Source organism: Rhinoderma darwinii, chromosome 1, assembly GCF_050947455.1.
Source record: "Rhinoderma darwinii isolate aRhiDar2 chromosome 1, aRhiDar2.hap1, whole genome shotgun sequence".
Lineage (NCBI taxonomy): Eukaryota > Metazoa > Chordata > Amphibia > Anura > Rhinodermatidae > Rhinoderma > Rhinoderma darwinii.
In genome coordinates this window covers 615,459,657-615,485,905 of record NC_134687.1, presented here as the reverse complement: position 1 = coordinate 615,485,905, position 26,249 = coordinate 615,459,657, and the positions used below count along the sequence as shown (strand labels likewise).

The 26,249-nt window shown below is 42.7% G+C and overlaps 1 protein-coding gene across 2 annotated transcripts in view; it reads left to right on the top strand.

Moving 5' to 3' along the window:
• The window catches only part of GOLPH3 (golgi phosphoprotein 3), a 41,813-nt gene extending 16,339 nt beyond the window's left edge, over positions 1 to 25,474 (top strand). Inside the window, exons 2-4 of one of the 2 annotated variants that reach the window (XM_075841562.1) lie at positions 10,874 to 11,005; positions 18,203 to 18,317; positions 23,703 to 25,474. In XM_075841562.1, coding sequence (XP_075697677.1) covers positions 10,874 to 11,005; positions 18,203 to 18,317; positions 23,703 to 24,127 — 672 coding nt within the window. In that variant the 3' untranslated portion in view covers positions 24,128 to 25,474. The remainder of the gene's footprint in view (positions 1 to 10,873; positions 11,006 to 18,202; positions 18,318 to 23,702) is intronic. The other variant, XM_075841570.1, reaches the window with a different exon arrangement.
• Positions 25,475 to 26,249: the final 775 nt, after the last annotated feature.

The following is a 26,249-nucleotide window of genomic DNA, read 5'->3' as shown; positions in this document are numbered from 1 at the left end:
CCGTGATGGGGTTAAACTTAATTTGCCAAGTGGATGCCCAAACACTTAGCCTGTCCAAATCCGCTTGTAATTCACGAACATCTTCCATAGTCTGAACTATATTACATAGCTTGGTGTCATCTGCAAACATAGAAATAGTGCTATTAATCCCATCCTCTATATCATTAATAAAGAAGTTGAATAATAGTGGTCCCAGCACTGAACCCTGGGGTACACCACTTATAACCGGTGACCATTCAGAGAAGGAATCATTGACCACAACTCTCTGGATACGGTCCTTGAGCCAATTCTCAATCCAATTACAAACTATATTTTCTAAACCTATAGTCCGTAATTTACCCATTAGGTGTCTATGGGGGACAGTGTCAAATGCCTTAGCAAAGTCCAAAAACACTAAATCCACAGCGGCCCCTCTGTCTAGACTTCTGCTCACCTCTTCATAAAAACAGATTAGGTTAGTTTGACAACTTCTGTCCTTAGTAAAACCGTGCTGGCTGTCACTTATAATGCTATTTATTGTCACATAATCCTGTATATAGTCCCTCAATAGCCCCTCAAACATTTTCCCCACGATGGATGTTAAGCTTACTGGTCTATAATTACCCAGGGAAGACCTAGAGCCCTCTTTTAAAATAGGCACCACATTTGCGCTGCGCCAGTCCCTTGGCACTATACCAGTCACTAGAGATTCTCTGAATATTATGAAAAGGGGGACAGAAATAACTGAACTAAGCTCTTTAAGAACTCTAGGGTGTAACCCATCTGGTCCCGGAGCCTTGTGCACATTTATTTTATTTAATTTAGCTTGCACCATATCTACATTCATCCAATTCAGTAGATCAACTTATATATTAACAGCACTGGCACCGGCTGCATCAGCTGCTCCTTCTTCTGTTGTGTATACAGAGCTAAAGAACCCATTTAGTAACTCTGCCTTCCCTTGATCCCCTGTGATCAACTCCCCATTACCACTATCTAGGGGTCCTACATGTTCAGACCTGGGCTTTTTTGCATTTATATGCTTGAAGAATTTTTTAGGATTTGTTTTACTATCCTTGGCCACCTGCCTTTCATTTTGTATTTTTGCTAATTTTATTACATTTTTACAGATTGTATTAAGCTCTTTATATTTTACAAAGGCTACAGCTGTACCCTCAGATTTGTATTTTTTAAATGCCCTTTTTTTGTCATGTATTGCCCCTTTCACAGAAGGTGTAAGCCATGTGGGGTTTAATTTTAGTCTTTATACTTGTTACCTGTAGGAATAAATTTTGCACTATAATTACCCAAGGTAGATTTGAAAATCTCCCATTTATCATTTGTTCCATTATTTGACATTAGTTCTTCCCAGTCTATATCCTGAATTGCCGCCCTCATCCTGGGGAAATTGGCTTTCTTAAAATTAAATGTTTTTGCCCTCCCAGCCTGCGTTTGTTTTTTACAGTATAGGTAAAATGTAACTATATTATGATCACTGTTACCGAGGTTTTCACGAACATTGACATTCCCAACAAGATCTGCATTATTAGAAATGACCAGATCCAACAGAGCTTCACCTCTAGTCGGGTCTTCCACAAACTGGCCCATAGAATTTTCCTGCAACAGGTTGAGGAAATGTCTCCCCTTTGCAGTTGAAGCCAAACCATGACACCAATTAATATCAATGTAATTAAAATCTCCCATTATCACTGCAGTAAAAGCACCACTCTTGGGCCAGGTTCACATATAGCGTAAATAATGCGGATTTTCCACAATGGATTTTGTTTTGGTTTATCCGAAGCATAATACAGTAGCAGCAGAGTGGATGAGCTTTGAAGTACTTGTCAAAAAGTGACCTGCGGTGCGTTTTATTTTTTAATCTGTAGCATATCAATTGTATTTGTATAATCGCTGCTTTTTTGATGCAATGGGGAGGTAAAACCCGCAACAAATATCAGATGTTGTGGTTTTTTTGCGACGGAAAAGCTGCGATTCCGCCACTATAATCGCAACTCAGAAAAGAAAAAATCTTCTACCCAGAATTCTTTGCTTTTCTGTCCAGGCTGGCCTTCTGGGATGGCTTTTTATCCCATGTGACCTCTGCAGCCAATCACAGGCTGCAGTGGTCACATGGGATGAAACATCATCCCAGGAGGCAGGATGGCAGAAGGACGTGTCGCCATGGGTATGGGTTTTTTAACAAGCCGTTTTCCACAGCGAACGCTTGGCCTAAAAAACTGCACCACAATTTGGTGCATTTTTTTGGGGGGGCTTTTTTTGGGCTGTAATTGCCTGCGGCGACCAGGATGGATATGCTGTGTTCTTTCACACAGTGTATCCTACCTGTGTGAACATACCATTAAAGGGAATGTGTCGCGAATTAAACGTTTCTAAAGTAAGTTACCTATTTTTATTAGGTTTTTTTTGGTGTAGTTTTTTCCCTCTTCCACATGGTGGGCAGTATTAAAAATTAAATAATAATTTGACATGTTTTGCTATGTTGGCCACCAGAGGGAGCACTTCCAAGAATTACAGCAAGGTGAATCAGACAAAGCAACCTGACATACAGCTGCTGTATATGTGGGGGGAGACTCACCACCCTCTCAATATTTTTGGCTACAAGCTAGGAAAATGTGTCTTCAAATTGCTAAACATTGTCCAGCTCCATTTTTGAAGAGATTGTACAAATGGTATCTGGCAGAAGCTATAGGACACGCCGAAAGACACAACGCAATTGCTGCAGAAGATTTCTGCAGCAATTCCATTGAAAGTAGCAGACATTGCGCTGCGGAAAAAAACTCTGAAAAACGCAGCAATTCAGTGCACTTTCCGCAGCAGGAATTGGCATGCTGTGGTCCGAAAAATACGCACCATAGGTGAATTTCTGGTCGGAATTTTTACACCACGTGTGGATTTGCAATTCTGGACGGAAAATGCGCATCAATTCCGTTACGTGTGGCCTAGCCCTAGGAATTATGAAAGTGAAGAGGGAGACCCTGTGGTGAATGAATTTTCAGTTGATAAGTTCACACGGCGTGTAATTGACGCTTTTTTGGCGCATTTTACGTGCTGAAAAAACAAATCAAAACGCTTGACTACAATTTTCACTTACATAAATGGGAGAGCGCACAGTTAGTGCATACAACGCGCTTTTTCACGCAAGCGTTTTTAAAAGACGCATTGAATAACAAAAGAATTGTCCGTTCAATTCTTTGGCACCTAAAACGCACCAAAAAACTTGGAAAAAGCGCACACAATTCGTAAAGAACATGCGAATAAAGCATCAAACACTTGATCAAGCTTCCCATGTACATCAATGAGAAAGCAAGCCCTTAGTACATACTACACTTTTTTTTTTTCTTGCGCAAGCATTTTGAAAACTTGTTTCATAAAAAAGAAGCATTGGATCAATTCTTTTGGTGCATAAAATGCGCCAAGTGTCAGTGGGAGTCCTAACTAAGCGCCCAAAAACTTGCAACAAGTAAATAAAAAAAAACAGCGAAAAATGCGTCAAAATCCCTGTATTTTAAAAGCCACTTCACAAGAAACGCTAGTTTATTTGACACGTTCACACGTAGTTTTTGACGGCATCCGAGTGGCACCCGATAGTCTAAACGGACCCATTCACTTTAGCGGGTGAATCGGGTCCGTGAAAGATAGACCATATTCTATCTTTTCTCGGATCACTGACGGGACTCGTTTTGACGTCCGTTTGAAATTGATCCGTGTGTCCGTTATGACTTACGTGCGCTTTCCGTTTTCACTCAGTGTCCATTCCGTTTTGAACAGAAGTTGTGCTTCTGTTAGTCTTCCATTTTAAAAACGGAAAGTATTAAAATTAACTTGTCACATGACACAGGGAACACCCATAGGAATGTCACATGATAGTTTTGGCGCTGTTTTCTCGCTTTCAGAGCAAAACGGGGCCATAAATAATGAATTGCAGCAAAGTGCAATGTGTGTATTTACTTATTTTCTGACGCTGAGCACGAGTTTTCTGCTCCCAACGACTCTGCAATGGCTCCTTTAACCCCTTCCCGACATTTGACGTACATGTACGTCATGGAAAGTACTGACTTCCCGCATCTTGCCGTACATGTACGTCAAACGTTTGGCACCGGCTCAGAAGCTGAGCCGGTCCCATCATCACCGGATCTCAGCTGTATCTTACAGCTGACATCCAACTGTAACGGCGGGGACCGAAATTAGCTTCGATCCCCGCCATTAACCCCTTAAGTGCAGCGCTCAAACGCGATCGCTGCACTTAAGGTGTTTGCAGCTCATCGGAACCCCAGTAATGAAATTGCCGGGGTTCCGGTGGCTGCAATGGCAACCGGAGGCCTAATACTGGCCTCCCGGTCTGCCTAGCACCGAAGCCGGTCAAGATCCGCCCGGCGGCGGAGCCTGATCGGCTTCCGTAGCTGCCGGCAAGATGGCGCCGGGTCAGGAGCTGATCCGGCGTCATCAGCGGTGGAAGTCAGCTGTACTGTACAGCTGACATCCACCTGTAACGGCAGGAACCGGAGCTAGCTCCGATCCCTGCCATTAACCCCTTCGATGCAGCAATCGAAAGCGATTGCTGCATCGTAGCGGTTACAAGCAGATCGCCAGCCCTGACAGGCAATCGGGACTGGCGACTGCTGTTATGGCAACAGGAGACACAATGGTCTCCTGCTCTGCCATTACGGAAGCCGATTTAGGCCCCGCCGGGAGGCGAAGCCTAAACGGCTTGCTGTCAGTGAATGACTGACAGATCTAATACATTGCACTACATAGGTAGTGCAATGTATTAGAAAAAAAAAAATCTGACCGTTGGACCTTCAAGTCCCCTAGTGGGACTTGAGAAAAAGTGTAAAAAAAGTATAAAAAAGTGTAAAAAAAAGTGCAAACAATAAAAGTTTCAAGTAATCAAATAACACACAATCCCCCTTTTACTCTTATCAAGTCCTTTATTATTGAAAAATAATAATAAACCATATGTATTTGGTATCGCCGCGACCGTAACGACCGGAGGTATCAAAATATTATATTATTTATTGCACGCGGTGAACAGCGTAAAAAAAACCCGTAAAAAACGTTACCAGAGTTTCTGTTTTTTAGTCACTTTGCCCTACAAATATTACAATAAAAAGTGATCAAAAAGTCGCACGTATCCAAAAATGGTACCTATAAAAACTATAGCTCGTCCCGCAAAAAACAAGCCCTCATACAACTCCGTCGACAAAAAAATTAAAACGTTATGGTTCTCACAACTTGGCGACAGAAAAAATACATTCTTTTTACAAAAGTAATTTTATTGTGCAAAAAGTTGTAAAACATAAAAAAGTTCTATAAATGAGGTATCGCCGGAATCGTACTGACCCGCAGAATAAAGGTAACATGTAGTTTATAATGCGTGGTGAACTCTGTATAAAAAAAAACCAAAAAAAGCTGTGCCAGAATTGCGTTTTTTGGTTTACCTGGCATCCCAAAAAATAGGATAAAAGGTGATCAAAAAGTCACATGTACCCCAAAATGGTACCAATAATAACTACAGCTCGTCCCGCAACAAACCAGCCCTCATACCGCTACGTCTATGAAAAATAAAATTAGTTATGGCTCCAATAAGTCAGGAAATAAAAAAATATGCAGTTGTGCCCGAGGAGAACATTTCTTCTGTTTCAAGAGGCGATTTATCAAGGACCTAAAATTAGGGAACCAGGAAGGGAGGGCCCAATCATATCCGATGGAAGCGACGGTGCCCGTATTATACCAGGATAATACTTTCCCAGCAAAATTCCCCAAACTACAAAGGCGCGGAGTGTGGACCAAAAGGGGGATAAGAAATGACACCATTTATCAGTGCGACACCGGCCTGTGCAGAAAGGATTGCTTCACAGCGTAACACACATCTATGGATTATTTTTATTTTTTTATACCACCTGACTATGCCCCTTATATACTCCGCCCCGCTTACATGTACCCCCACATTATAAAACACCAGCAATACTCAAACAAATATAGTACCAAGCAAAATCCGCTCTCCAAAAGCCAAATGGTGCTCCCTCGGCCCTGAACCCTACAGCGTGCCCAAACAGCAGTTTCCTTCAACATATATGGCACCGTCATACCCGTGAGAACCCTTTTAACAATTTTTGTGGTGTGTGTCTCCAGCGTCATAAGCTGGGCATGACATATTTGCCACTGAATGGCATATCTAGGGAAAAATATAAATTTTTAATTTGCACCATCCGCAGCGCATTCATTTATGGAAAAGACCTGTGGGGTGAAAATGCTCACTACACCCCTTAATAAATGCCTTGAGGGGTGCAGTTCCATAATGGGGTCACTTATCAGGGGTTTCTTTTTATTATTTCACATCTGAGCCTCTGCAGTTGTGAACCAATACTTTGTAAATCGCCAAATTAGGCCTCCACTCCGCATGGTACTCTTCACTTCTGAGCCCTGTCATATGTCCAGACAAAAGATTAGGGCCACATGTAGGGTGTTTCTAAAACCGGGAAACACCGCATAATAATTAGAGAGCTGTCTTGTTATGGTGGCACAAGCCGGGCACCACATATTGGCATATCTATGGAAAAAAATCCCATTTTCACTCTGCAACATTGAGCGCACACTAATTTCTACAAAACACCTGCAGGGTTAAAATGCTTACTACACCCCTTGGTAAATGCATTGAGGGGTGTAGTTTACAAAATGGGGTCACTTCTGGGGGGTTTCCACTGTTTTGGGCCCACAGGTGCCCAGAAACCAATCCAGCAACATCTGCACTCCAAATGGCGGTCCTTCCCTTCTGAGCCCTGCCGTTTGCCCAAACAGCAGTTTATGACCACATATGGGGTATTGCCGTACTCGGGAGAAATAGCTTTACAAATGTTGGGTTCTTTTTTTCCTTTATTTGTTGAGAAAATGAAAAAATTTGCGCTAAAGCTACGTCTTATTGAAGAAAAAGGACTGTTTTTATTTTCACTGCCTAATTCTAATAAATTCTATGAAACATCTGTGGGGTCAAAATGCTCACTACACCCCTAGATGCATTCTTCAAGAGGTGTAGTTTCCTAAATGGAGTCCCTTTTTGGGCGTTTTCATTGTTTTGTCCCCTCAGGGGCTTTGCAAATGTGACCTGGCCTCCGCAAATCATTCCTGCTAAATGTGATCTCAAAAAGTCAAATAGTGCTCTTTCCCTTCTAAGCCCTGCCGTGTGTCCAAACAGCCGTTTATTACCACATGTGGGGTATTGTTTTACTCGGGAGAAATTGCTTTACAAATTTTGTGGTGCTTTTTCTCCTTTAGTCCTTCTGGAAATGAGAAAAAATTAGCTAAACCTACATTTTCTTTGAAAAAATGTAGATTATTATTTTCAGGGCCTACTTCCAATAATTTCTGCAAAAAAACTGTGGTGTCAAATCGCTCACTATACCCCTAGATAATTTCCTCAATGGGTGTTGTTTCCAAAATGGGGTCACTTGTGGGGGGTTTCCACTGTTTTGTCCCCTCAGGGGCTTTGTAAATGTAACATGGCCTCCGCAAACCATTCCTGCTAAATTTGAGTTCCAAAAGCCAAATGGCGCTCTTTCCCTTCTCAGCCTCGCCGTGTGTCCAAACAGCCGTTTATTACCACATGTGGGGTACTGTTTTACTCGGGAGAAATTTCTTTACAAATTTTATGGTGATTTTTCTCCTTCAGTCCTTGTGGAAATGAAAAAAAATTAGCTAAACCTACATTTTATTTGAAAAAATGTAGATTTTCATTTTCACAGCCTACTTGCAAAAATTTCTGCAAAAAACCTGTGGGGTCAAAATGCTCACTATACCCCTAGATAATTTCCTCAAGGGGTATAGTTTCCAAAATGGGGTCACTTGTTTGAGGTTTTCACTGTTTTGTCCCCTCAGGGGCTTTGTAAATGTGACATGGCCTCCGCAAACCATTCCTGCTAAATGTGAACTCCAAAAGCCAAATGGCGCTCTTTCCCTTCTCAGCCACGCCGTGTCTCCAAACAGCCGTTTATTACCACATGTGGGGTATTGTTTTACTCGGGAGAAATTGCTTTACAAATTTTGCGGTGCTTTTTCTCCTTTAGTCCTTGTGGAAATGAGAAAAAAAATCGCTAAACCTACATTTTCTTTGAAGAAATGTTGATTTTAATTTTCACGGCCTACTTCCAATAATTTCTGTAAAAAACCTGTGCGGTGAAAATGCTCACTACACCCCTAGATAATTTCCTTGAGGTGTCTAGTTTCCCAGATGGGGTCACTTTTGGGGGATTTTGACTGTTTTGGCACCGCAAGAGCCCTTCAAACCTGACATGGTGCCTAAAATATATTCTAACAAAAATAAGGCCCCAAAATCCACTAGGTGCTCCTTTGCTTCTGAGGTCGGTGCTTCATTCCATTAGCACGCTACGGCCACATGTGGGATATTTCCTAAAACTGCAAAAACTGGGCAACAAATATTGAGTTGCATTTCTCTGGTAAAACCTTCTGTGTTATAAAAAAAATTGTATTAAAAATGTATTTCTGCAGAAAAATATGAAATTTGTAAATTTCACCTCTACTTTGCTTTAATTCCTGTGAAATGTTTAAAGGGTTAAGACATTTTCTAAATGCTGTTTTGAATACTTTGAGGGGTGAAGTTTTTAAAATGGGGTGACTTTTTTGGGGTTTCTAATATATAAGGCCCTCAAAACCACTTCACAACTGAACTGGCCCCTGTAAAAATAGCCTTTTGAAATTTTCTTGAAAATGTGAGAAATTGCTGCTAAAGTTCTAAGCCTTGTGAGGTCATAGAAAAATAAAAGGATGTTCAAAAAACGATGCCAATCTAAAGTAGACATATGGGGGATGTTAATTAGCAACAATTTTGTGTATTATAACTGCCTGTCTTACAAGCAGATACATTTAAATTGAGAAAAATGCTAATTTTTGCAATTTTTCGCTAAATTTTGGTGTTTTTCACAATTAAATACTGAACATATCGAGCAAATTTTGCCAGTAACATAAAGTCCAATGTGTCACGAGAAAACAATCTCAGAATCGCTTGGATAGGTGAAAGCATTCCGGAGTTATTACCACATAAAGTGACACATGTCAGATTTGAAAAATGAGGCTCTGTCAGGAAGGTCAAAAGTGGCTAAAGAGGGAAGGGGTTAAAAGCTCCTCCCAAGCGGCATCCTTTTTGGACCGGTAGTTGTACGATTCTGCCCGCGTATCCCACAGTTCTGGGTGGTCATGCACTATTGTGATCAGTCTGTCCACATCCATCTTGTGTGTTGAATGCTGTGAACTTTGGCACGCCCAGCTGTTGCTTGGCAACGGATCCGTCAAAAACGGCGTCCGTTATTTTGACGGACCCGTAGACTTCAATGGTCACTGAACAGACAAAAATAGGACATGGTCAGCCTCATACACTCCTGTACAACACCCACTTGGTCAAAAGTAAAAACACGCCCAGTTGGTCTTTAAGAAACTAAATCTAAAATTGCTCATAACTTGCTCAAAAATGATTGTTTTTCAAAATAAAAACCACTGCTGTTCTCTACATTACAGCGCCGATCAGACTATGTAGGAGATAGGGCACTTATAATCTGGTGACAGAGCCTCTTTAACTCTTTCAGCACCCTGGACAGTGACTATCCACTGACGTCGCCTAGCAACGCTCCCATAATTACGGGAGCCCGATAGACTTCTTTGGGCCTGCCCGTGCCGTAATTACGGCCTGAAATAGGACATGTTCTATATTTTTCAACGGCACGGGCACCTTCCCGTAAGCATACGGGGAGGTACCCGTGGCCAATAGAAGTCCATGAGCCCGTAAAAATGTGCCGTAATTACGGGCGTTTTTACGTTCATGTGCATGGGGCCTAAGGCCTAGAATCTTCACTTTTAAAAGGATAGCAAGTTCGTAGCTGTAGGTGCAATATTTGTGACGCAGCACACGCTTGAAGTCGGGGAGGGGAGCAGGATGAGAAGATTTACTTACTGGTTCTGTGTCTGTGTAAGGGACGGGGGAGCTGGAAGTGAGATCCCTGCCTGTTGCCTCGAACACTGTACTGCATCCAGTGACCCCCATGGTGGGGTACAGAAACTTTTCTTCATGTTATCACCCCTCGAACCAATCGGTGTTATCTAAATGCTCTGATTCGGAGATACTTCCGGTCTATTCTGTTCTCGTGATTATGTGAAGATATCTGCATGTAGACGTGAGTATCACGTATCAACTCTGCACATCTTGTACTGTCCTTTTTAGGAGGTGTTGTGTATCTGTCTGCTTGGGGCAGACCTTTTTTAGCCACACCCTTTACTTTTTATGTACTTTTTACCTAACGCTACACTTTGATGCAAAATTGCATGAAGGTGCCCATGAGTGTGACGTGCTGGGTGGCATTTTTACAATGTGTAATGTGTCTATTTTCCTAAAATGATTTTTTTTATTTTTTTTTATTTATATTTCAGATTTTTTTTTTTGTCTAAGTCAAATGTGTAGATTGTGGTGGCAGTGAAATACTATCATGTACTTCCTGTCTGGTCGTCATACTGATCAGTCCATGATTGTGTTTATCAGCTTAGGTGGCCAAAAAAAAAGCGCCTATTGATCTAGAGGTAGGCTTTCATAGATCATATTCAATGTAGAGCGGTGGCCATCCCTCCGCTACAAATGAGTATTGTTCACACAGGGCATTGGTGGGAACTCCAGTTCCGGGACTCACACACCTAACCTTTGTGATTGACGCCTCTGAATGCCCCCAGAAACTTCTGCATCGAGCCTGGTTGAGATTTCTAGACTCCTGAACTGATGGATTTCCATTGTAGTCGGTGATTTAGCTTACATTACTCTTGTGTATTTCTATCTAACTTAAACCGATTATTACAAAGTCTTTTGTGCTTTCTCTCCCAGGGCTACACATCCTTCTGGAATGACTGTATATCTGCAGGTCTACGAGGATGCATGTTGATTGAGCTGGCATTCAGAGGGCGTATCGCCCTGGAAGCTGGTGGAATGAGGCGTAAAAGTCTCTTAGCAAGAAAGGTATGAATAATACAGTTAAAATATAAATATCCATTGAGATTACAAATGCACGTCAGAATTTTTCCGCGTCTTCTAGTACAGCTCCCGTGTAATGCTGCTTGACCTGGATATTTATTACCATACACGTCAGTATTTGTGTGGTCTGTTTGTTGATACCAAAGAACATCTAGTGTAATCACCCAAAGGCTGCCTTGTCATGTCCTCTTTGTTGTCTGACCCCCGCAGCAATGTACGGCAGCGGCCAGATGTTCCATCGCAGTGAGTCGTATTTGTGTGAATTAGCCACGTTGTTTTCTTCTCCAGTGAGGAAAAGTGCGGCGTTAGAAAACACATGTAAAAAAATGTTTCTATAGAAACTGCGTTCTTCCTAGAAATACTTTTTTTTACTAAAACTGCGGTTGCGACAAAAGATGAATCTGCTATAGACACATGTGAACTTAGCCTTGTGTCTTATTCCGATGAGCGTATTTTCTCTTTCTATTGGCTGCGTATACAAAATAGTCAGAACACAGAGATTAACCCCTTCCCGCACCTTGACGTAACTGCACGTCGATGTGTGCAGTAAGTTTGCGCACCTTGACGTGCAGTTACGTCTGTGCTTTGACAGTTAACCGCCGCGCGGCGCTTCACCGCAGCGGCGGTTAACTGTGCAGGGTGTCTGCCCTGCATTCCCCGTTGCCGATCAGCGGCCGATCGCCGCTGATTTTGGCAATTAACCCCTTAATTGCGGCGTTCCATTTAAGGTGTTTAGTGCCGATCGGCAGCCCCCACGTGAAATCACGGGGGCTGGCGATAGTACCCATGGCAACCGCATGCCAGATAATGGCTTCTGGGCTGCCATGTACAGAAGCCTATGAGGACAAGCCGGAGGGTGGTCGTCGTAGGCTTCCTGTCAGTGTGACTGTGACGTCACAATGACAGTTGGAATGCATTACACTACGTGTGTAGTGTAATGTATTCCAGCAGCGATCAGAGCTGCAAGTCTAAGTGTCCCCTAGTGGGACAAGTGAAAAAAGTAATAAAAAGAATAAAAATGTTTTTTTTTTTTAAAAAAAAGTGTAAAAATAAGTTAAGTGATATAAACATGAACTGCTTTTTTTTCCTATAAAGTTTTTTATTATAGGAAAAAAATGAACACGTAAAAAAAAAGTACACATATTTGGTATCGCCGCGTTCGTAACGACCCCAACTATAAAACTAATATTATTTTTCCCGCACGGTGAACACTGCAAAAAAAATAAACTAAAAACAATGCCAGAATCAGTATTTTTTGGTCACCGCCCCTCACAAAATATACAATAAAAAGTGATCAAAAAGTCGCATGTACGCCATAATTGTACCGATACAAACTACAACCCGTCCTGCAAAAAACAAGCCCTTACACCGCTTTTTCGACTGAAAAATAAAAAAGTTACGGCTCTCAGAATACGGTGACACAAAAAAATAATTTTCTAAATAAGTGATTTTATTGCGCAAACGCTGCAAAACATAAAAAAAGGTATATACATCTGGTATCGCCGTAATCGTACCGACCCGCAGAATAAAATATAACGGTCACTTATAGCCCAGGGTAAACGCCGTAAAAAATAAATAAAAATCATTGTCAGAATTGATGGTTTTTGGTCACCTTGCTTGCCGAAAAATGGAATAAAAAGTGATCAACAAAATGGCATGTACCCCAAAATGGTACCAATGAAAACTACAGATTGTCCCGCAAAGAATAAGCCCTCACACGGCTCCGGTGGAGAAAAAATAAAAAGTTCTGGCTCCCAGAATATGGCGATGCAAAAAGTGCAGTGTTCCAAAAGCGGATAAGATTGGGCGCCATTTATAAGTGCCACAAAGGCCACATATCTGCGGATTATTATTTATTTACCCCATTATTATACCCTCTTATTATGCCCTGATGTACTCTGCCCAGCCTACATGTGCCCCAACATTATAAACTGAAATACCAGCAAAACGCCAGAGCTACTACCAAGCAAAATCTGCGCTCCAAAAGCCAAATGGCGTCCCTCCCTTCTGAGCCCTACATCGTGCCCAAACAGCAGTTTACGTCCACCGATATGGCATCGCCATACCTGGGAGAACCCGGTTAATATTTTATGAGGTATTTGTGGCACAAACTGGGCACAACATATAGTGCACTAAAATGGCACATCAGTGTAAAATTGTAAGTTCACTCTGCACCATCCGCTGCGCATTAGACCCTTTGCGCATCCTGACTTAATAGCATGTCGTGGTGTGTGTGTGTGGGGGGGTGATATATGGAGCGTCTCACGCGCTGAGCCCACGCCATACGCTGCGGGTGTCAGCTGTGTATTACAGCTGATACCCGGGACTAACGGACAAACAGCGAACTCGCTGTTACAGGAGCCTGTAAAAATCACAATATACTGCAATACATTAGTATTGCAGTGTATTCTACCAGTGATCTAACGATCGCTGGTTCAAGTCTCCGATGGGGACTAATAAAATATGTAAAAACAAAAGTAAATAGTTATTAGTGTAAAAAAATTAAATAAATATTTAAAGTCCAAAAAGAAACCCTTTTTCGAATTTTTTCCTCTAAAGTAATGTGAAAAAAATACACAAAATTGGTATCGCTGCGTCCGTAGAAGTCCAAGCTATTACAATATACCATTATTGAACTCGCACGGTGAACGCCGTGAAAAATAAAGAATTTTAAACTGCAAAATCGTAATTTTTTGGTCACCTTGGCTCTACCAAAAAATTTAATAAAAAGTCCTCACAAAATCTTATGTACCATAAAATGGTGCCAATAAAAACTACTGCACATCCCGCTAAAAATAAGCCCTCATACCGCTCTATTGACGGAAAAATAAAAAAGTTGTGGCTCTCGGAAAGCGGGGAGGAAAAAAGAAAAAGCAAAACATGGATCAGTCCGGAAAGGGTTAATTACTTTCTAATGAAAAAAACATTTATGACCACATGTGGGGTATTGCCGTACTCGGGAGAAATTGCTTTACAAATGTTGGGGTGCATTTTCTCCTTTATCCCTTGTGAAATTGAAAAAATTCAACATTTTTGTGGAAATAATGTTGATATTAATTTTCACGGCCTTATTCTAATTCTGCAAAAGACGTGTGGGGCCTAAATGCTCACTATACCCCTAGATTCCTTAAGTGGTGTAGTTTCCCAAATGGGGTTACTTTTGGGGGGCTTCCACTGTTTCGCTCTCTGTGGCTTTGCAAATTCGACATGACACCCAAAAACTATTCCAGCTAAATTTGAGCTCCAAAAGCCAAATAGCGCTCCTTCCTTTCTAAGCCCCAGGGTGGGTCCAAACAGCAGTTTATTGCCACACATGGGGTATTTACGTAATCAGGAGAAATTTTTACAAATGTTGGGGTGCTTTTTCTCCTTTACTCCTTGTAAAAATTGAAAATGTCAAGTTCTTACAGAAAATAAGTACATTTTTACCTTTACAGACTAATTCCAATGAATTCAGCAAAACAAGTGGGGTCAAAATGCTAACTTTACCCCTAGAAAAATTCCTTGAGGGGTGTAGTTTTCAAAATGGGGTCACTATTGGGGGGTTTCCATGGTTTTCATCCCTCCAGTGCATTGCAAACGCGACATGGCACTGAAAACGATTCCAGCAAAATCAGAAATCCAAATGGTGCTCCTTCTCTTCTGAGGCCTGCTGTGGGTCCAAACAGCAGTTTATTACCACATATGGGGTATTGCTATAATCATAAGAAATTGCTTTACATATGTTGGGGTGTTTTTCTACTTTATTCCTTGTAAAAATTTAAAATGTCTAAGTTTTTTCCCCAAAAAAGTAGATTTTCATCTTCACATACTAATTCAAATAAATTTAGCAAAAAAACTGTGGGTTCAAAATGCTAACTATACCCATAGATAAATTCCTTGAGGGGTATAGTTTCCAAAATGGGGTCACTTTTGGGGGGGGGGGGTCTTTACTGTTTTGGTACCACAAAACCTCTTCAAACCTGACATGGTGCCTAAAATATATTCTAAAAAAAGGAGGCCCCAAAATCCTCTAGGTGCTCCTTTCCTTCTGAGGCCGGGGTTTTTTAGTCCATTATCGCACTATGGCCACATGTGGGATATTTCTAAAAACTGCAGAATCTGGGCAATAAATATTGAGTTGATTTTCTTGGGTAAAACCTTCTGTGGTACAGAAAAAATTTATTACAAATGAATTTTCGGAAAAAATAATAATTTTTAAATTTCACCTCTACTTTGCTTTAATTCCTGTGAAACGCCTATAGGGTTAAACACTTTCTGAATGCTGTTTTGAATACTTTGAGGGGTGCCGTTTTCAAAATGGGGTGATTTATGGGGACTTTCTAATATATAAGGCCCTCAAAGCCACTTCAGAACTGAACTGGTCCCTGAAAAAATAGGCTTTTGAAATTTTCTTGAAAATGAGAAATTGCTGCTAAAGTTCTAAGTCTTGTAACGTCCTAGAAAAATAAAAGGATGTTCAAAAAACGATACAAACATAAAGTAGCCATATGGGGGATGTTAGCTAGTAAGTATTTTGTGTGGTATTACTATCTGTCTTACGGGCCACGACGTAATTTCTGACCATGTAATCAGGGAAAACGGCGTAGCTCAGCATGCTACGCTGCTTCCGTGACTAGCATTCACTTATATGGGCGTTAAGGAAGCAGCGTAGCTCAGCGAGCATTGCAGTTTTCCTGATTACATGGTCGGAAATTACGAAGTGGCCCAGGAGGCAGTGGGAACAGAGAAAGGGATTTAGGAGGCCCTATTCTATAGATAGATGTGTGTCACACTGAGAACCATATCTATCCTGTGGATATGCCATAAATGTCCCTGATGGGTAAACCCCTTTAATGTGTATTTACATTCATGTGTTCCGTATCTGAACCATATGTTGCGTTGAAGTGATGGCAGAGAGAGCTCAGTGAGAAGGAAGTTGGCCTACAACTACCCCCCTATAACTAAGGGAACCCACGCATGTGGCAAATTTGTGGTGGATTAGTCTGAAACAAAATCGGCACGTGTTACGTGCGGAATTCACCCTTTCTGCATTGAAAAGGTGAAATCCGCTGCAACGGAAGGAGCGTGCAACGGACGTAGAAAATCTGCAGTATGCTCTCCTTTCCGTGCGAATAATCCGCAGCATGTGGATAAAACTTGTTCAAATCTCATCCACATGGCTGGTACTGTAATTCACTGCGGATTTTCCGTCCACAAATCTGCAGCGTTTCCGTGAAATGGACAGCAATGTTAACAAATGTGGAGGTAAATACGGATGCTGAAAAATCATACAGCATAAAATGTTACTATTATGGACTTTCTTGGTGCACTAAATACAGAGATAATGTACCGTGTTTGCATTTTAACCTGCTTTTCTGATTAAGGCCATAAATGTTTAGATTTGAGAAAATTTCATGGTGCGTAGTTACACCCGTCTGTCACGGTTTAGAAGCCGCTTTGCACTGGTAACAAGTAGTCCGTGCCATAGTAGTAATCTACAAAACTCTTCCTTACTTTTAGTATTTGCATGTGAAATTGTGCAGTCTAGACTCTATACCAGTGTTTTGTATTGGGTATAGTTTTAAGGGGATACCTCACCCTGAAAAGTTTTTCGGGACTGGAGATATGCAAGATAAATTAGTGACATTGGGGTAGAATTTAGACTGAGCCTCATTCCAGCCTTGGTTTCTGAAAAATAATAAATTAAATGTTGATACTACTTGGCATGCTATGTTATCCATTCCGGTGTATCGGGCATGCTATGTTATCCATTCCGGTGTATCGGGCATGCTATGTTATCCATTCCGGTGTATCGGGCATGCTATGTTATCCATTCCGGTGTATCGGGCATGCTATGTTATCCATTCCGGTGTATCGGGCATGCTATGTTATCCATTCCGGTGTATCGGGCATGCTAGGTTATCCATTCCGGTGTATCGGGCATGCTAGGTTATCCATTCCGGTGTATCGGGCATGCTAGGTTATCCATTCCGGTGTATCGGGCATGCTATGTTATCCATTCCGGTGTATCGGGCATGCTATGTTATCCATTCCGGTGTATCGGGCATGCCAGGTTATCCATTCCGGTGTATCGGGCATGCTAGGTTATCCATTCCGGTGTATCGGGCATGCTAGGTTCTCCATTCCGGTGTATCGGGCATGCTAGGTTCTCCATTCCGGTGTATCGGGAATGCTAGGTTATCCATTCCGGTGTATCGGGCATGCTAGGTTATCCATTCCGGTGTATCGGGCATGCTAGGTTCTCCATTCCGGTGTATCGGGCATGCTAGGTTCTCCATTCCGGTGTATCGGGCATGCTAGGTTCTCCATTCCGGTGTATCGGGCATGCTAGGTTCTCCATTCCGGTGTATCGGGCATGCTAGGTTCTCCATTCCGGTGTATCGGGCATGCTAGGTTATCCATTCCGGTGTATCGGGCATGCTAGGTTCTCCATTCCGGTGTTTCGGGCATGCTAGGTTCTCCATTCCGGTGTATCGGGCATGCTATATTAGATGTTGTTGTTCATGCAGCATTTTGTATGTCCCTTTTACTTTGCTTTATTCGGTTTCCCCAAATGTAACTTTCCACAGTGCTCTCTGCACTATAAGTACATGACTCCATATGCAGAAACCACTGCTGCATGTTATTGGGATGTGCAGCAGAAGTGACCGACATTACAACCTTTTCTCTGACATCACTTCCTGCCCAGACTAGCAAAACGGAGTTCCCTTTTGCCTTTCAGCTACTTCCTCCTCTCTTGTAATCCTAGTGCTGTACTCTGCTTTCTCCGTCAGCCCCATAGACATTGAATGGAGTGGAAGCGAAAATGCAGGACCGCCACTCCGTTCAAAATCCTCCTCCTTGGTATCGCACAGTGAGAAGGAACGGGGATCGTGATCAGTGGGGGTCCCAGCGATCATACATGTATCACCTATCCCTATCCTGTGGATATGTGATTGATGTGCTTAGTGGGGGAAAACCCCTTTAATGCCATATTAAAGGAATTTTCGTGTAAAGCGCCGGGCAAAATACAGATCCTTGTGGTAATTTGTCTGTCCCCATGAACCCATGTTGTTTCACTGACACTTTTTATTGTGTAGTCCCATCTCTCTTTTGTAGTCCCTAAGGTTAGTTACTAAACTGATTGCAATGGCTCCTGTCGTGGTGATGGCACGTTACATTTCAGTGTTTGTCTTTCAGGTTATCTGTAAATCTGATGCTCCAACAGGCGATGTTATGCTCGATGAAGCCTTAAAACACATCAAAGAAACCCCAACCCCAGAGACGGTGCAGAGCTGGATTGAACTTCTCAGTGGTACGTTACGTTGTTTTCTCAGTGAAGTAATCCTCTTCCACGCCTATATGAGCCGTTTATGCTGCCACTATAACGCCTATAGATTTCTGGACAGATGTGCCCGCGTGCCACCTCTGCTCTGACTTCTTGGTTACATCTACAATAATCCAGAACTATGCAGAAGACCGAGTAACCACTTCAGAAAGCAGCCGTCCCCAACCTGTGGCTCTCTAGCAGCGGCAAATCTCCAACTCCCAGCATGCTCTGACAACCTGCCATTTTTGGCTAGTGAATCTTTGATTTGTATACTGCCATTTATGATCCAATCCTGTCGTCTTATGGCAGTCTAGTCTGTATCCAAAGGCTGGAATATTCCCTGAAGCCAAGTTTCCAATGCATCTAGAAATGTGCAACTGGCACTTAAAAAGTAGGTTGCAGCAGCAGACGAATATGGGATAAAGAAGTCGCTAGTCAATCTTACTTTTAATAATCAATGAGAACCTCTATAGAAATCCATATAAAACAACCCGAAAGATTTCTCTACGGGTGTTCAAAAGGGGTTTGTTATTTTCCCCTGTTCTTGTGTTTTATTTTCTTATAGGATCTCTTATACAACAGTGTGAATGAGCCCTAAAACAATAGAATTACTTCGCCAATTCTCGGCCAATTCTTGTTCGGATGGGTGCATGTTGAGGATGTAACGGCACATCGCCTGACCAGTATGATTGCTGCCTGCCATCTGACCTTTCACCCATAGTGGTCACTGTGTTTCACACAAATTGGCTGCTAGTGTCAGGTGTTGTGTCCTCACTATATGGGACTCAGGGATATTGACCTTCCCTCCACTGCCCCGCTCTATTTTCAGATTGCTCTGAAATTTGTCAAGTGTTGAAGCCGTTCACACAATTTAAAATCCTTGCTGTTTTCTCTCTTGTCTGTGAGCTGTTTGATATTGCAGCTCCATTCACATGAATAGGGCATAGGGGCAATACCAGACACAGCCCATATAAAAGTTGGACTATTTCTGGAAGAAAGCAGCAATGTTGTTCTCATTCAATCCCCTTCTTAATTGGATCTACTCTCTGTTTTTCATAAACTTTGTATTAATGCAGCTGCTTGAAATAACTAGTGTATCGTCCGGTTTCATATATATATTAAAGCATACCTTCAGTGATCAACTTAAAGGAGTTCTTCGATCTGGATAATCCTTACTTGTTAGTGTCCCCTGACAGTAAGCCAATCACAAATTGCCCCCCTGTTGGGAACCCCAGCGATCAGCTGTAATATGTGGGTAAACCTGGCAGTAAGTGTTCAATTTCCCTGCAGCGCCATCACAGAAAATTGAGCAATACATAATGCCCATTCATATCAACGGGTTGTCTGTGTAATGCAGGGCAGGTCCTCCAGAGCAAGAGACGCTCTTTGTAACCACTTTCCACTCTGGCCAAGAGATGAGCATCTGGAACACATGATACCCGCCCCCCCCCCCCCCCCGAATCTAGGAGCGCTGAAGTTTTTAATAGATCACTGGAGGTACACTTTAATATTTTAACCCCTTCCCGCAGGGCATGGGAATGCGGAGCGTGCTCCATACGCTGCGGGTGTCGGCTGTGGTTTACAGCCGGCACCCGGGACTAACTGCCAGGAAGAGCAATCTGGCTGTTTAACCCCTCAAATGCTACGGTCAATCGCGACCGCATCATCTGAGGCTTGAAAAGAGGGGGCGGTCCCTTGCGACAGCTCCCCTACAGTGAGATCGGGGGGGGGGGGGGGGGGGGTGACTATCAGGGGCGTAACTAGGAAAGACTGGGCCCCATAGCAAACTTTTGACTGGGGCCCCCCCCTCCCCTGGGTGTCACACAACCCCCCCCCCCCCCCCCCGCTTGTAGATAGTGCCCTTTTTACAGCCCCCCCTGTAGATAACGCCATACAGCCCCCCTCTGTAGATAGCGCCATACTTCCCCCTGTAGAGAACGGCATACAGCCCCCCTGTAGATAACGCCATACAGCCCCCCCTGTAGGGAACGCCATACAGCCCCCCCTGTAGAGAACGCCATACAGCTCCCCCCTATAGGGAACGCCATACAGCTCCCCCCTATAGGGAACGCCATACAGCTCCCCCCCTATAGGGAACGCCATACAGCCACCCCCCCTGTAGGGAACGCCATACAGCGTCCCCCCTCCCAAAAAAAGGCGACATACAGTGTGTCCTACAAAAGACATGTATCCCCTCTCCACAGGATCTCCACAGGATAGGGGATACATGTGTGATCGCTGGCAGTGATAGGGAGAACGGGGGACTGAACGTCCCCTGAAGTTCTCCATGACTAACCTCTGACTTCTGGCGTCTGCGCAGCTCAATAACAATGAAAGGAGCGCTGGTCACGCATGCGCACAAGCACGACCGACGCTCCATTCATTTCTACGGAGCTGCCGACACAGACCCCGGAAGTCCGAGGTTTGTGATGGAGAACTTCAGGGGACTTTCAGTCCCCCGTTCTCTTTATCAATGCCAGCGATCACACATGTATCCCCTGTCCTAACGACGTGATTTTTGCGACGTTTTTTCCGTAGACAATGCAGGTTTCTTTTTTTATCAATTTTATACACACCTTTTTTGCTATTTTAGAATTTTTATTCATAAAGTTTGAAAATAGTAAAAAAATAAGCTTTTTTACATTTCAGCTATTTTTTTTTTGGTAATAACATAGTTTTACCCTAAAATAGACCTTTTATTTGTGATCGTCATTGTCTACCGTAAATTTTTATATATTACATGTCTATATTAGGGTAATTGGGTCAGCGCTAGCGTTACAACAATGATTGGCGGGGGGAACGTTTTTTTTTGGGGTCGGTATTTTATGTGTATTTATTATTTACATTTTTTTTGCACTTTACTTTATTATTTTTTTATTACCATGGTCTGTCCCTCAAAGGTCAAAAAAGACCTTTGGGGAACTTTATATATTTTATTTCTTTCTTTTGCACCATGTTTTCCCACTGTAACTGGAGCTGCACAGCAGCCCCAGTTACAGGGGAAATCAGCCCTCTCATAGTGACGATTGTCACTAATAGGGCTGTGCTGGGTCTAGTAAGACCCAGCAACAGTCTGCCACTAACGGCACCCGGCGATCATGTGACCAGTCACATGATCACCGGGAGGAATAGAGACAGCGGCGCGGCCGCTGCCTCTATTCATATACACAGCGTTCATTGAGCGCTGTGTACAAGTGATCAGAGAAGACAGAAGCAGCGAAAGCTGCTTCTATCCTCTCCTCAGGGTCCCCGGCAGTCCCTGACAGCCGGAGACCCGACATTCAGCTGCCCGATCGCGCGGGCAGCAAGTTAAAGCCCGAGCCGCAGAAAGTCTATGGCTCGGGTTTTAAGGACCCTGACCGCTGGCCGTAAAAATACAGCCAGCGGTCGGGAACCAGTTAATGGCAGAGCGGGGAGATACCTCCCTGCTCTGCCGTAGTGTTCAGTGGCGTCCCGCTGTAGCAGCCACAGCGGCTGCTAGCGGAGCCTCCGGCCACGGTGGGGGCCCGTGCCGGCAGGCGACACGGGCCCCCTCATGCCGCGGGCCCCGTAGCAGCCGCTACTGCTGCTACGGCGGTAGTTACGCCACTGGTGACTATGGTTGTTGTGGCAGCCCAGGGGCCTAACTAAGGCCCCCAGCACTGCCTTGACTCTGCCAAGCCCTGTGGCAGGGCTTAATAGATGCCTGTAAAAATGACAATATACGAACGTATTGCTGTGTATTGTACCAGCAATCTGACGAACGCTGGTTCAAGTCCCCTAGAGGGACTAATGAAAAGTTTTTAATAGTGAAAAACGACTTTTCCCATTTTTCCTCCTAAAGTAATGTAAAAAATAAAAAAAGTTAACAAAATCGGTATCGCTGCGTCCGTAAAAGTCTGAACTATTAAAATGCAGCATTATTTAGCGCACACGGTGAACGCCGTAAACAAAAACTTAAACCGCCAAAATAGTCTTTTGGTCAACTTGGCTCCTGGAATTTTTTTTTAATAAGTGTTCAAAAATAATACCGATAAAAACTACAGTCAGTCTGGCAAATAATGAGTGGTGTGATGGCACAATCAATGAAAAAATAAAAAGGTCATGGCTCTCAGAATGTGGCAACAAATAAAATAAAAAAAAAACAAAACATTTTTTTTTCCTTTTTAAAAGTAGTAAAATATAATAAAAAAAAATACTATATAAATTTGTTATCACCGTAATCTTATTGTGCCAGAGAATCAAGTTAAGTTGACGTTTTTACCACACGGTGAAAGCCGTTAAAACGAAACCCAAAAATCAATGGAGAAATCGCAGTTTGTATGTTTTTTTTCCAATTTCAGCCCACACGTTTTTTTTTTTGTTTTTTTTTTTAGTTTTCCAGTACATTATATGGTACTTTAAATGCTATCAATAGAAACTACAACTCCTCCCGCAAAAAATAAGCCCTCACACCGCTCTACTGACGGGAAAATAAGCGTTATGGCTCTTGGAAGGTGGCGAGTGAAAAATCAAAACCTGGCTCTGCTGGGAAGGGGTTAATATTCCAACCCATACATTCTGTGCAGCTATTCTAGTAAAGGAAATTCTCCTAAAATGAATATTGAAGCCTGGGAGGCCGCAAGCGTGCTCTCTACATTTCTGCATTTTATGGGGAGTGTGTTATGAGAGCGTGCTGATTAAGTATATTCTTGAGATATTAGTTAAAGGGGTTTTCCCATCTTAGACAATTATGGCATATCCACAGGATACGCCATAAAAGTCCGATAGATGCGGGTCCCACCTACTGGATCCCGCACCTATCTCTAGAACGGGGCCCCCTAAACCCCGTTCTAGCTTACTCACCTCCCGGCCACTTCCTGGTTAGGTGGTTGGGGGTTACGGAAACAGCAGAGTGCTCGCTGAGCTATGCTGTTTCCCGTAACTCCCTTAGAAGTGAATGGGAGTCACTAAAACCGCATAGCATGCCGTGCTGTGCAGTTTCTGGAACTCGGTAGCCATGGAAACAGCGTAGCTTGCTATTCTATGCGGTTTCCGGAGCTCCCATTCACTTGTATGGGAGTTATGGAAACAGCGTAGCTCAGTGAGCACTCGGCTGTTTCCATAACTCCCGAGCACCTAACCAGGAAGTGGCCGTGAGGCAGCGAAAGCCGTGTAAGCTAGAATGGGGTTTAGGGGGCCCCGTACTAGAGATAGATGCGGGTTCCACATCTATCAGACTTTTATGGCATGTCTCCTGGATATGGCATAATTGTCCAAGATTGGGAAAACCCCTTTAAGCTTTACATTACTATGTATATAAGGACAGGATGGAAAAACGTTATGCTGGGCTGTTTTTCTTGACCCAATTAGCTGTGAACCAGCATTAAAAACTATTATTGTACCTTTCAGGTGAGACCTGGAATCCATTGAAGCTGCATTTTCAGTTACGAAATGTACGTGAACGTTTGGCTAAGAATCTTGTGGAAAAAGGTGTCCTGACGACGGAAAAACAAAACTTCTTGCTATTCGATATGACCACGCACCCGCTCACAAACAATAACATCAAGCAACGGCTCATCAAGAGAGTGCAAGAAGCCGTGCTTGACAAGTGGGTGAAGGATCCTCATCGCATGGAGAAGCGTTTGCTGGCGCTTATCTATCTAGCCCATTCCTCAGACGTCATTGAGAACGCCTTTGCCCCGCTCCTAGACGACCAGTATGACTTGGCCATGAAGAGAGTCCGACAGCTCCTTGATCTAGACCCTGAAGTAGAGGCCATGAAGCCCAATGCTAATGAAATCCTATGGTCTGTTGTGTCCACCTTTACAAAGTAAAAAAACAGAACCGTGGACTGGAGGAGTGTTCATTCTCGAAGTAAAACCAGTTGTTTCTGCTTGACATTTTCAGTAATTTTACCTTTTTGCTTTTGACTCGCCTCAGAACGACGTTGAGTGACTGTATGCAGGACGAGGCTAGTACAAGACTCGTCACTGTTCAGAGAGAAGACTTCTTATTGCCATATTGGCATTCCAGTACTCCTTAAGTTTGTGCATTTCAGACGTGGGTTCCAGTACGTCCTCTTCCGATCCATTGTGATCGGGATTCACACAGGGTTTTTCTGGCATGATGGTTTGTTTACAATCCCGCTGAAATAAGTGTCACAAAAAAGCCTTGGTCACCAAAGTTTAAATAGCTGGGTCCCATTTCTCCTCATTTTACACTAACTATTTCAAAATCAAAACATTTTTTAACACTTTTTTTTTTTTTTTTTTTCCCTCACCATATCTGTAAATTTACTAGAATCGGAATTATTTTAAATGTTTAGGGTAGAGAAGTCCTGTGTTTTTTGGAAGCCATTTAGAGATGGGGGGAACATTCCATTAAATAGTGTAAATAGTTACAATTGTATAGCTAAAAATTAATAAAATAAAAAAATGCCTCCCTTCTAAGTATTTTGGATGTTCACCCAATATCTGGCCCAATCTCTTGCACATTTTAGGCTCTGATCTGCGGGTTTGCTGTCACAAATATACAGAGAACTGTGAACCACAGTTGCAATGCTTCGTGTATCATTTTATTGTTCGCATGTACCGGTAGCGCCATTGTTCTGTTACATATATTTTTTTTTCTACTCATTTTCTATGTAATTTTTGCTTTTATTTTTTTTTCCTCTTGTTGTTTTGTGACCATTGCAATTTTCGAGTCCAGCGTTTTTGTGTTTTCATTTTAATCTCACATACATTAACGTGTCCACAATCAATCGGTCAATCCTTATAACTGGTGCATGTGCGTGTTCGCAACTACAGATTCTTCTCACAAGGAATTGACAACTCTGAAATCTTTAATTCCTGTTTTTGTTTTTTATCTATAAATGTGTATGTAAAATTTTGCGGCTTACCACATTAATGTTTGCGCTCAGTGTTGCCTGTCCCATTTCTTCCATAGTTTGGCTCTGTACATAGAATATGTTGATGCTAAATCAACCCCTACCCGCTGCCCATGGGATCTGTACATTTCACAGGCGCAGCACAGTACAAGGGGTTTTTATAGGCAGTGAAACTTTCACGGAGAGCAACAAAAACAAACATGAGATGGTATGATCGTTGCCGTTATCAGATTCCCTCTGTATACTAGCTTTTTATTATACGGTAAATAAACTATGATCTTTAAAGTGCCTGAAACTGACGATTTCTGTGTCTTTCTTTTAGGCTTAATACTTCTCCTCTTCCAGCTCCCTGCAGCGTAATATGTGCTTGCTTTTCCTTTAACATTTCCCTGGTGGTGACCATATTGGAGAGATGCTTCCTTCCTCTATTGTCTGAATAAACACTGCAGCAGGGTGTATGTGCTTTATGGCTGTTCCAGTGAATGGGAGTTAATGGACAGAAACGTGTCCATAGACTTATACAGTCCCCAGGTACTGATGGAGAAAGGTATTTTAGGGGGTAGCTGCATACAGAACCGTATCTGTGTATTTAGTGTTGCTATCCTGCCTTTACTAGGCCTCCAGCATTGCTGACCTTGCCCACTAATAATATGAGATGATTTGTCCGTCCATGTCGCAGTATACACAGCAAAACCGAAGTTCGTTGCAGGAAACTAGAAATTTCCGTTTATTTTGTGTGCTCCAGTGTGAAAACTTAAAGATTACAGGATTTTTAAATCCATGGCCACAAAAAAGTAACCTCACATTCCAAGAGCCACAACTTTTTTTCTTTTTCCATTGACCTACCTGTATAAAGGTTTTGTTTTTTGCTAAACGAGTGTAGTTTTTAATGGTACCATTTTATTGGTCTGACTTTTACCTTGCTATCATTAGATAGATCATGCAATACACTGTAGTGTGTGTGTGTGTGTGTGTGTGTGTGTGTGTGTGTGTGTATACAGTGAAGGAAATAAGTATTTGATCCCTTGCTGTTTTTGTAAGTTTGCCCACTGTCAAAGACATGAACAGTC